At 40.1% G+C, this 12824-nt stretch overlaps 1 protein-coding gene across 4 annotated transcripts in view; it reads right to left on the bottom strand.

The window, feature by feature from the left end:
• The window catches only part of CLSTN2 (calsyntenin 2), a 298945-nt gene that overhangs the window by 58130 nt on the left and 227991 nt on the right, over positions 1-12824 (bottom strand). For all 4 annotated transcript variants that reach the window (XM_085069686.1, XM_085069683.1, XM_085069684.1 and 1 more), the window contains 3 exons: positions 11085-11280; positions 9255-9463; positions 2799-2948 (listed from right to left, as the gene is read on the bottom strand). In XM_085069686.1, coding sequence (XP_084925812.1) covers positions 2799-2948; positions 9255-9463; positions 11085-11245 — 520 coding nt within the window. In that variant the 5' untranslated portion in view covers positions 11246-11280. The remainder of the gene's footprint in view (positions 1-2798; positions 2949-9254; positions 9464-11084; positions 11281-12824) is intronic.

Below are 12824 nucleotides of genomic sequence, written 5' to 3' on the forward strand. Positions count from 1 at the left end.
CCCGGTAATGTGGTTCTGTATTTACCTGGCAGGACATGGTCACTGCATGATTTGGAAATCATGGACATGAAAACACAGCTGCCATGAAGAGATTTTGTAGCACAGCTGCAGAAGTCATTTAACAAAACTCACTAATGAGAATTTCCAATTAAAATAACTGATTAGGAATTAATTCAGCTCATTGATTCCCATTTGCAGCTTGCTCAGGATACAAATAACACTTCAGAGTGATCTGCTCAGAATGGTTTGATGTCAGCTTGGGTCAAGTTTGTTCCTGAAGTCTCCTCTTAATAGAGAGGAGGCTTTTTTGCTGAAAATGTGTGTGTGGGGATCTGGCTGAATGTGGATTAATGTCCATCATCAGAGAGCAGGGAAGCAGCTCCTAGATTTAATGAAGACTTCAGTGCTATTAGCCCAAGGGAATATTGATTAAAGGAAAGCACCTTGGCTTGCAGAGCCTGATTTGCTCTGCCACACATGTCAGGCACGTGCAGTTGGCCTCGAGAAACAGGAATCATTTGGAATTGTTTTACATAAGCCTGTTCTTCCCTGTCCCAGCCCTGCACAGTGGAGGTTATCTGAAGGGCATCTACACTGAAATTTGCTGCACTAAAACTTTTAATACTGAATTTGCATTAGACTCCTACAATCTCTATTCATGATAGTTACATAGTGTTTCAAATTACAAAAGCCATTAACTTTTAGGAACTAAGTGCCAGTGCCATAAATTGAAATTCCAAGTATTTGTTTGTTCAAGATAACACTAAAGAACAAGAAAAAAAATCACGTATTTTAGTAACTTCGATGTTATAACCAAAGACTCAGAATGTTCCTCTTTTCTGTCAAAACCCTCCCATTATTTTACTTCCTTTAGTCATCCAATCTTTACAAAAATAGCATTATTTCAAAGAAGATGGAGCAAACCTGCTGGCTGCCCCTTTGTGGGGAGGTCACAGAGCAACACACACAGGGAACAAAGAACACTATAAATACCTTCCATTCCTAGTCTCCAGGTTTCCTCTTTAACTGCTGGAAATACTCTTGGAAAGTTTTGCTTATTTGATTTTTTTTTCCCCTAGCAACAGGTAATTTTTACAGATACTGGCTCAAAGTGGAAAACAACACCTACACGATTCTCCACCTTTAAAAACAAGTAGGCACAGAAAAATCTCATTAAGAGAAATGTATACATTTCTGGAAGTATGACGTTGCAGCTCATTTCCTAAGTACAATTAATGACTTCATAATTAAGAACTGAAGCCCCACCTACCCAACTGCTTACCCAAAGACTCTACCCTGAGCAGGAGACATCCCCTTGCACTCTGTGCTCTCTGACCTGGGGATGTGCAGGGAGCTGAAGCAGTCACGTTTGACAGATTAAAAAGTACAACTAACATGAACAAAGCATCAAAAAAACCCCAAACCCTGACCAAAGCCGAGTTGAGGTTGTTCCTTTTCCACTTTTGGCTACCTGGTGTTTAAACCCACCTGATGGGAGCAGCAACAACCACCTGCCCTGAAATGCTATTTGAACTAGGAAATAACTATGACAATATTGCCAATACAAACAACACCAACACTATCTTTGCAAAAATTATTCAGCCAGTAAAATACCTAAATCAAAATAATATGAACATTTAAAAAACCCCAACCAACTACACCTATTTTAACACAAATTCCAAGCTAATTTGGGGATAACTTAATTTATCTGAGATAACTCCATAAAATAGAATTGGAACATTTCTCCAGCGTATGGAGACTGTAACTGGTTTTACCCAATAAATCACTTGAACAGTAAGATCAGATAGAAAATGTGCAAATAGTTCCTAGATATTGTATTTCTTTTACCCAAAACGCTCTTCAAAGTACTCAGGTACTAATACATCCCAAAAAACTGAAGCATGGCTCTGCTCTAGCGAGGGCTGTGCAAATGGATCCTGCTATTGCAAACATTTCATTACAAGCTCATCTAGACCAGGGCTTCTCATTTTACAAAGAAAACCTTTTTTTTTCTTCTAAATGTCAACCTGCAAATTTACCTTTAAGTACAACAGCCAAGCTGATTTTTTCCTCCTCAATCACCATATTTAAAAATTACATTTATGAAGGTCAAATTAGTCCTGAATGACACCTGCACAATGTGGTCACATCCAATTGCTTTGTCCTTACTCCAGCCCTCGTTTTCCTCTTAATTCCTTATAATTAGTGGCATATCTGTCTTCCTAGCACATTGTCAGCTGGGGTTTTCTCCATTCCAGACAGGGTGTGGATCCCTTACAGTCTTTTTAGAAAATCAATTCCTACTGAAACGTCTCAATAGGAAGACAGGAATCAGCTTTAAAAATACTTTTCACTCGCAGTGAGGATGCCTTGGCTCATGCATGCCTTGAAAGCCAATTCTGAACATCTCCAGCTCACAGGCTCAAGTACCTTGCCATGGTGGCTTCCAAAGCTTTCCCTAAAGGAATAGTACAAGAGTGGCAAATCAGCAGCATTTTTTTCAACCTTCCAGTACATTCAGACTGTCTTGTAAGATTAACTTATTAGAATAGAAATTTGTCTTATTTCTTTTTGTCTAGTCTGCTCTTTGTTCTGACTAGAGAAGAAGCATGGCAAATGGACACAAACATGGGATTATTACCCACTTTGCTAGCAGGCTTGGAATGAAGCACAAGAAAAAGCAAATTTTCCACACTAATGCAATAAGCACCTGCTTCCCTCACTGCAAAGTAGAGGAGAAATACCAAAGAAAAGAGATTGAAACAAAAAATTAAAATAGCAAAGCTATGAAACCTTACCTTGCCAGCCTGGTTTGCACACTGGTTTGACATTAACTCGTACCAAGACATCTTCTGTTGCATGTTTCTGCCCACAGTCAAAAGCTGTCACCATTATCTCATACTGGTGCTGTTTGTCAAAGCTCAGTTTCTCAGTGTTCCTGATGTTACCTAGAGATTCAACACAAGGAAGCATTCAGAGGTTTATTCTTGGCTAAGCATACACAGACTGCAGCATTTGGGTCCTGCTTCATCGTGTGCTTTGTGACTGTGAGCTCTCTGAAGCATGTGGGACATGCACAGGCAGCACAGCTCTGAGGAACAGGAAGAAACTTCTTTCAATCCAGCAGAGAAATAAAGATTGTAGGCAAATGTAAGATGGGAGGGATATAATGCAGGCATGGCTATTTGAAAAAACATCTGCTCAACAAAACTTTCTAAAGTAAGATGGGAAAATTAATTAGCAGTTCCATCCTGATATGTAAGATATGAGTAGGTGAACACTCATGCTCCACATTTGCCACAATACTTTGCTTTAACAGGTCAGCCACATTCCTGAGATCCACTACTGAACCCAAGTATCTTACTGCTGTCCTATTACCCTTTAGATGAGAGACATTTTAAAAATAGAAAAAGCTCCTGAATTACCTCCTGCATTACAGTGCTTAGCAGTATTTGATAGGGCAGCACAGAGTCATCACATGGAAAATAAAACCCAGCAACAACAGGGTTTATCTGCTGAACCTGACACACATATAAAGGTGACAAATTACCTGCTTTGGGAACAAAGACATCAGAACTTACAGAAGGAAAGGGGAAGGTCTCTCTCAGGACTGGGAGAGTGCCATGCAAAATGTATGGGTTTGCTATTAAGAAATTCAGCATTTTAATTCTGTCAGTTTCTGCTGAAATTTACTTTTTGCACAAGTTGAAACTTCAGCCTGTTTAATCCATTTCATGCTTTTGCTCAGGGCTGTTTGTTTTACCATCTCTTTGAATGATGATTTTTGTTCTGGAATTCAAGAAGCAAACTTTGCAGCAATGCTACACATAACAGCTTTCAAGGAATCAGCGAAATTCAGTTGTTTGTGCTAAATTTGAAATTCCATATGCTGGAATTTAGTCAAATACAGTGAACTGATCCTCACAAGTGCTGGCCAAAGTCTCTTTCATTAGGCACAAAATGTTAGGCTTTGTTTGGACATTTGGGTTTCATTTTCTTTTTCTTTTCACTCAAATGAATGTGAGACAGAAGAAAGCAGACAAATGCAACTTGTTAGAAGTTTTTCACTAAGGCTCCATCAGTTTGACAAGTAAAGACTTTTAGCAGGTGTCTCTTTGCTGCACACTCCTTATCTTGTCAGAGCTCACCACTCTGCTTTCTACTAGTACTACATTAAAGCCAACTTTAGGAGTTTAATTGAAATGGATGCAAAGCTCCTCAGGTCAGGCCTGAAGAAAGGCTGCTTTTTGCATTTATCACCATCTTCAGGTTCAAAACCTGTAGCTTAAATAGACTCTTGCATCTGCAGTTGTAAGTCAGGCCCAACATCCCATTTCCTGTTGACTCTGAGTGTCTCTCTGTCCCTTTCTGAGCAGGGCACAGAGGAGGACAAACCCTTCTAATATTCTTACGTCTCAAAAGGAGAATCAGACTGAGCTGCTGAAGGCTAACATGGGAACAGGACAGTGTCCTACAGCTCCTGGGGTTCTCTCTCTGCGGTTCCTCATCCTGCCAGGCATCTGCAGCTCTGCCATGGACACAGCTCTTTCCTTCCCACAGGCAACTGCAGTAACAACACCAACTACTCCATTGGTTTTTGAGTTAGTCATTGACAAAACAATGCAATCACCCATTTTACTATCTTGAGTTGCCTGATTAGTGGCTGCCTAAGAGGTTTTAATGAAACACTGCCACTGTAAATACTTAATTACTGATTTTGTATCTGCTCAGTTGTTCTTTCCTTTCTGCATTATATTATTTCTTACATGACTCTTTATATTTGCCTATTTGGTTCTCCTTGGTACTATTTTAGTCCGTGATCAGCAAAGGTAATTGTCAAGAAACCAAAATTGTCCAAATCTTCATCAGCAGATCAATTTGTGTGGCACATTAACTGTCCTGTAAGATATATAAATTTTTACAACATATTTACATTTCCCTAAATCTATCTTCCAAGATTTGTATTTCATTTCAGATTTGGACTACAAGGACTCTGCCTCTTAGGTGTTATTCTGGAAGGTCATTTGGATGACTTGCAGATGTTACCCAACAGTTTATTGATTTCCTAATAATTTTTTTCTCTTACCTCTGATGCTTTATGATTCTTTGGGTTTTTATAATTTAATCAATATGATTAAAAAGTAGACACAGAAGGGAAGCACTATAAACACAGACTAATTAAAGTTTTAGAGATGATAGTCTGAAAGGTTCTATTTACATCTCACCCACAGACATAAAAGTAATTAATAACATTAAAAAGAGAAATTTTTAATGGGAGAAGTAAATACATTTCTACACAGTTCAAAATCAGGCCATAAATAATTTTTCTTTTAGTCTTCCTAAATACCTGCCTTTTCCTGGAAATACCCACAGCTATAACAAATTTTCAAAAGACAAAAACCACATCAGTGACTATGGGAATATAAAAAGTCCTGCCTGAAGACACAGACATTTTACACCTGTGTTTCTTCAAGGTCAGTTTTAGGGAGAGATGGAAGTAGACATCCCTCTTTTATGGCTCTTTCACCTTCCTTTAGAGCAGTCATGAGTATGGGGAAAGACCTGACTCATTTAATATGGCAACTCCCTCTTAAATTCCAGTTATTTCCTGTGTGCACAAGAAGTATAAAACTGTATTACCTCCCAACCCCTGCAAGAGCTGGGGGCAGAGATGTGAGTGCTCTGCCTCCAGGCTGCTCACAGGAGTGCCAGGGCAACATTCCCAGGAGCTCTATTTGACCCTAAGTCCATCAAAATGTTAGACTTTCTTATCAAAAAGGTTTGTTTTTAACTGGCAATAGAAATAATCTGCCACTTAATAAATATATAAATATCAAACACAGATGCTCAGCTATGAAGTTTGGCTTTACTTTTCTGGCAACATGAGGTTTGCACAGCTCCTACTGCAGCTCTCAGTGCTGCACAGGGGATTTAGTGGGGTCCTGTCCTGTCTGAGATGTGTAACCCCATAAAACCTGCACTGACTGGACAGGTCACTATCTCATCTTCACACTGAACAGTCTGAACAGCTATTTGTGAAGTGCTCCCCAGAGGTGGGTGCCAAATAAGAGTCATCCCCAATTTAGAGATGAGAGCAGATCAGAGCTGTGACACAATTTGTATCTTTACCTGAGCTCTCTGACCATCTGACCATATTCCCTGACAAATAAAGGCACAACATATGTGAACAGAAGTGGGTTTTGCTGGCCTTACACCAGATCTGTGCATTGTGGTTTAATTTTTCTGTCACCTGAAAAAAGCCTACACAATATTGATAGAGTAACTGACTTGATCTGGATTTTGTGCTAAGGAGAAAACGAGACTAATCTGCATGCAACAGTACTTTAAAACATATTATACCTTATACCTTTAATCACAGTTCTTTGCACAGCAAAGCATAAATTTGTCCTCTGCCTTTACATGACTGTATTTTATGACTAAGAGTTCATTACCCTCCAAGTTGGGCTCATCATATACAAGAGTGAATTTTATTAGTGCTACAGTTTCAGAACACAGGGTAATTTTATTCACAAGGAAATTACATACCAAGGGCCAGAGCTCCCAAATGTATCTGGGAAGTTTTATATTACCTCCCCTAAGTGCCTAAGTTGGAAGGACCTGTAGGAAGCAGCCCTGAGCTGATGCTGTTTCCATGTCTCCCACGGAGTGGGGATGAGGCAGCCTGGGCACTCTACCTTTCTGCAAACGTTCCCCAATGTGTAAGATAGATTTTCAAGATCAAAAAATGCTCCATGAACAGATCTAGGGACAAGAAATAACATTGTCTAACAAGACAGTGACCTGCCAAAAGAAAAAGAGCTGATGGAATAACATGTTCAACCCCTACAGACCTGTGTTTGGGGTTACTTTTGTCTGTTGGTGGTAAAAAAAATCCACCATCTGGAACAGACAGGGGCTTGTTTTCCTCACAATTTCCCCCCACATCCACCTTTTGGGGCATCCTACAATATTTAGATTTGATTGTAAGGTATCTGGTTAAACTCTTTCTGAGCAACGAAATTCCACACTTAGGTGACTGAAAAGCATAAAAAAATTGTAACCAGCAGAAGACCAAGAACCTGGATTTGTATTTCACAATGGCTAAAAAAGCCCTGTTAACAAAATCCTAATTAGCACAGTATTAACAGACAGTCCCAGGCATCTCATACATCTATTTTAACCATCCCATGGGGAATAAAAACAGGCATGTTTCCAAAGAATTTGCACCAGAGAAAGTTTATATCAGCTGCCATAGAGTGACATTCTCTGCAGTGAAATGTGTTGGAACTAAGCAACATATTTCTGTCACAAAATAAAAGTGTAGCCATCTATTCTAACTTTGTCTCTAATCCCAGTGGGTTTAAGCAATTACCATTATCTTAAAAAATTGCAAATTAGACTGCAATTACTGTTGGTTGTGGCAGCACTGTTCTTTTAGTGAACAAATAGATCAAAAATATTAATTGAATTCAGGACCAAGAAACTGCAAGTATTACAACCTTATACCAATTATTCACTGCAGGCTTTAAAGTCACATTTAAATCAATGATTTTCTCATTGCCTTTGCTGCAAAGCAGATCCCAGGCACATGAGGACAAAGATGTAACCAAGGATTGCTGACATTTCCCATGCTTTTGATCATGTCTGTGACTGTAAAAAGACGTGATCACTCCTGAGGCAGCTGCTCTGTGTGATAGCAGCTGAAAAGGCACGAGCAGTGGAAAGGACTGCTCTGTATCACACCAATTTCAGGGTATTTATCCCTTAAAACTGTCACAAACCTGGAAGGAAATTAAGAACCAACCTGTGACTTCTGTAAGCACCCACCCTGCATACAGGTAAGTCACATGGAGCTGACAAAAAAAAGATTTGGAGAGATGGAGAACTTTATTTTATGACAACATGGGAAATCTCAGAGTCAGAAAAAACACACAGACGAAAAGCTTCTAGGGAATTACTCCCTAATATCTACTTCCAAATGCCCACTTACTGTAAAAAAACCTGTATGCAATTGTCTGGATTCTCAAGAATCCTCAGCTGCCCTCGTTTACCCAGGCATGAACATCTTCCTCATGATTACACTTCCTATACCACACACTTGCTTCCCAGTGGGTGACAACAAGATGGGTTTTTCCCCAATGTCATTATAATTTATTGATGTCACAGGTTATTGTCCTCTGATGCTCATCTGTGCATTGGGCAAGAACTGCACAAATACAGGTGAATAATTTGTGAACAGGGTAAAGGGTTTTTATAAAACATCCCAACATGAAAATGACTTCCCAGAGGAAACAGGAGCTCCATACACGCCTGCATGTTTCTATTTCAGTTTACAGCTTGGCCAAAATCAGATTTAACTTCTGAACTGTACTCTCCTCCTACAAACAACATGGATTAAATGCTTCTGCTAGGAGAGAGAAATCAGAGCAGTGATGGGTGTGCACACAGGGAGTTCCTTCTGGGGAAACAATTTTGTATTCTCTGAAGCAAGCGGAGAATGGGAGGAAGGATCTTGCACACACTTCTCATGCAGCTCAGGCACCATTCCCAAACTCAGTTCCATGTTCTGCTCCCTAGTGAGAAGCTGACAGGGAAAAGTAGGAAGATGACATACAGGGCCACCAAGGTCAAAAACTGCTGCATATGGAAAACGTAATATGACTTGGCATTTTACCTAAAATATACATTTTATACCCTAGAAAAACAGCTAAAACAAATAAAAAAACAAATTAAAAAAATGAGACTAATTCTCCAAAATACATTTTCTTCTATATTGGAATAATGGATCCACTTCAGGAAGCACCACAAACAGGCAGATCTGTGTACCCATGATCCTGGAAAGCTCGAACAACCGATAAACATATCCAGAATATTGTTAATTAATACTGTTCATATATCTGTGCTCTGCTTCAGGAAGCTCAGAGGCACAGGATTAGCTGTAATGCAGTGAAAAAACCCTGCATTAGGGCATCCATGTTGCACTGGGGAATGCCATCACCTGGATGGGAAAGGAGATCTGAGACAGTTCAGAGAGTGGACTGAGTGACCAACAATCATATTGCTCACCTAAACCTGGCTGTTGAATTTCCACAGTAAATTCCTGCCTCGCTTTCTGCCCAAATCTTTCACAAAGGGGATGGAAACCTCCCTGTGAGGATTCCTTCCCCATCAGAGATGAGAGCAGGAGCTCCCTCTCCAGCCAGGAGATCAGCCCCTGCCAGCAGGCACTGAGCCCCTGCAGGGGCAGAACTCACCGTTCCTGTCGATGGCAAAGGGCACGTCTGGGGTGACAATCTCGTAGTTGCAGATCTGGCTGAACTGGGGCGAGCAGTCCTCGTCGATGGCTTCCACCTGCAGGATGCTGTCGTAGATCTTGCCCTCAGTCACTGTGGCCTTGTATACACTCTCCTTGAATGCTGGGGAAAACTCATTCACATCCTTCACCTGGATATGGACTACTGCCCTAAAATAGGGACATAAAGCATCAAAGAGAAAAATTAATTTATCCTGACACCTCACTGACAGTTTCTTTTCAAAACACCTAGAAAAACTGACAAAACGTATCTAGGAAGCTCTGTAAGCACCTATTAAAATGAGATATTATTGAATTTCTATGTTTAATTTGCCCAATTTAGTATCTTACTGTGGCCCTAGTTAAAAGTCTATTTTCATGGTTTGTAGGGAGAGGTTTTCACTGTGCTCCCTATTAAAATCTGCCTCTAAAAATGAACCCCAGCAGAAAGTCAATGATATCATTACAGGGTAAAATGAGCAAAGAGAGGAAGAAAAAAATCATGGCAGTCTTATATATTCACTACCTAAAAATGGTCAGCTTACAAACATTCTTCCATTGTAAATGTGGCTCACACCTTCTACTGATTATACTTAACTAATCCTTTAATTAGTTCCAACACTGTACCTGTAACCCATCAAGGCCTTTAGTATTTAGTGGGTGAACTCTAAAGGCCTTGCTTTGAAAGGATTTGGGTTCTGGTTTGCTAGGCAGGGTAACAGAGGGACTCAAAGGGAATGTTCTAGATCAGTGGCAGAGCACAGCAAGGGCTGGGATCCCAGAGAGAGGAACTGAGTGTGTGCTGCTATACAGATCCTGGTGTCACTGGGCCACATTTCATCTAGTCAAGATTAGACCAAGATTTTCCACAAGTGGAATGTACCAGGTTGTTACTGATGTGAGAGGGGGGAACACAAGGAAATTGGATTTTGTGAAGCAAAACCTGTTTCTATGATCTGATGGTTATCTGATATTGCAGCCTTCCTCCTAAATCTGTATTCTTTTTAAAAATCTGGAAAGCTTCAGCATGCATTATAGACCTAATTAAATTTTTAATTGTCATGTGTCCAGGATGAGCAAAAGGAAGAATGATTACTATAAATCATTTATGATAACGGCTCTCAGCAAAACGAACAATTTGTAAAGCACTTATACATCTACGTGAGTTAAATTCATCTTTAACGACAAATGGTCTGGAGCTTAGTTCCATGAATTACAAAGGGAAAAAAAAGGCACTGTACCACCTAAGCTTATGCAGGGAATAAGTAAAAAGTACCACCTACTGGCCTTCAATACACTCCTCTTCAGAGGATTTTAGTTTCTCTGAGGCTCACTGTCCAAAAGCTGAGGTCAGACACACTGTTCAAACAGGACACTGCTCAGCTCATGACATGCATATACTAAAAAAAGAGGATGATTCCTCTTTTCTTACCATTTGAAAAGAGATGAACGGAGAGAAAACCCATTTAAAATTTGTGAATATCAATTGAAAGCCAGCTTCCTAAACCAGGATGTATTTAACATGAAAGCAAGAATGGAAAATATAAACCAAAACCCAGATGCATTTGTCTGCTTGAATGGGGATCCTGTCAAAAGTTTTAACTGAAGCAAACAAAAAGAATCTGTTTTCTAAAAGGGAAAAGGAATGATAAAATGGGTGGAATATTGCAACAATGGTTCTTCTTCATTTTATTTGCTTTCTACCTGACAATATAAAAAGAAGCACTTCAATAGACTGTAGAGTGAATGTATACCAAAGCAAAAAAAAATATTTCTGCTCCTTTTCACCCACTTGTGAGATTTCTTCCAGTTTGTTCCAGCTGGTCCTGATCCACAGTCGTAGGCCTGGATGATGAATGTGTATTCCTTCTGCAGCTCACAGTCAATAGGGCTCTTTGCTTGAAGGCGACCTTCCCCAGATGTCTTGTTCAGCACAACAGCCTCGAAGGGCATTTCTTGCCCGTGGATTTTAAAAGCACATATTTCACCTGCGAGGAAGAGCACCAAACAATCAGAACTGGGGGTGTCTAAGTGTTACACAGGGCAGTGGCACCTGCAGAGTTCATTGGTATTTCACCTGCTGTTCCAGGGGAACACAGGCTCAGGCAGCAGCTCATTCTGCACCCAAAAGGAGCACAGAGCAGGTGCTTGTGCAGTGGGATGTGCTGAGTGCAGCTCCAGGCACACACCCCCCCTCCCTCTGTCAGTGCTAAATGGTTTCTGAAAGCCCCAGAGACCATTCCAGATGGTACTAACAGCAACGCTGAGCTCAAGTATTTTTGAGCTAAATTACGAGACTGTGTTTATTTAAAGAAAATAACAAAATGAAAAATAGCTAATACTTTAGAGGTGGTCTTTTTTTAACTGCTGTCACTCCTTGCCTGAGCCACTTGAGCTGCCAGGTGGTAGCAGATGTGCAGATTCTGGCAGTTTAGTTTCCCAACAGTGGAAAAACTAATGGTGCAGAACATGGGCACATTCAAAACACATCGTGCTTTATTTACAGACATACATCATCTCTGGAGCAGAAGTAGCTGGAGGAACACAGACAAGTGTCCCTTTTGGACATCTCAGTCACCCACCCACACTCACACTCTCATACACCAGTGCCTTCTTAGCAGCAGCTCACTCTGCCTCCAAACTGTTTCCTGATATCACAGATCCATAGCTTCTCTCAGAGGAGTACTATAGAACAAAACAGATGATATGGCAAGGACTAAAAAAAAATTGATTTGGTCACAAAAGACAACATAAAGAATCTTGTGAGAATACAAGTCTGGAAAGGGAAAAAAGACCCAGTTTTCTGGTGTTCCTTTTTTTATCCTTCATACTGATAGCAAGGATATGCACACTGAGTTCATTTTTAACCACTCCAGAATCCAACTTTAAAAATGAAATATTTATACAAAGACCAATGTGACTTAAATATTTTTATGACACATTAAACACATGCTCTTTTATAAGCAAGTCAGTCTCAGGACATGCATTATAGATTCAAAACTGTCTCCCACGCACATAATCCTTTTCCATTTATTTCCAATTTACAGTTGCAGCCTTTTGGAAATCTCCTTGCCAATCATATCTGAGCCAAGTGCCAAATTCTAAATTAACTCTGAATCTATGACCTCTAATTCAGGCCTGGCTCCTCTTTCTCTATTATAATATAGTGTTTATTTTTGCAGAAGAGAGCAGACAGTGACTTTATAAAGTGTTGGAGTTCATAATTCCTATTATGTATGAAAAATTAAAAAATGGCAAGGGTGTGTGTGTGCAGGAAGGGTGGGGATTGAGTTCACTGAGAGCATAAACACAGCATTTTTGGGATATTCCTTTAACTACCATCACACAGGTTTCCCTTCGTGACCACAGGAGCTAAAGCTTTGCTCAGCTACATCCACTGATATTTAGGCAGATAAATCCCACACTTAACAGTTGCAATCAATCCTAGGAAAGCCTTTCCAGGATACGCACAGAGGCGTTTTGGTAATGATGAGGCACTGAAAATGTACATTAAGCATTTGCTTGGACACTT

This window comes from Lichenostomus cassidix, chromosome 9 (assembly GCF_008360975.1).
Source record: "Lichenostomus cassidix isolate B80296 chromosome 9, HeHo_3.0, whole genome shotgun sequence".
NCBI classification, from domain to species: Eukaryota; Metazoa; Chordata; class Aves; order Passeriformes; family Meliphagidae; genus Lichenostomus; species Lichenostomus cassidix.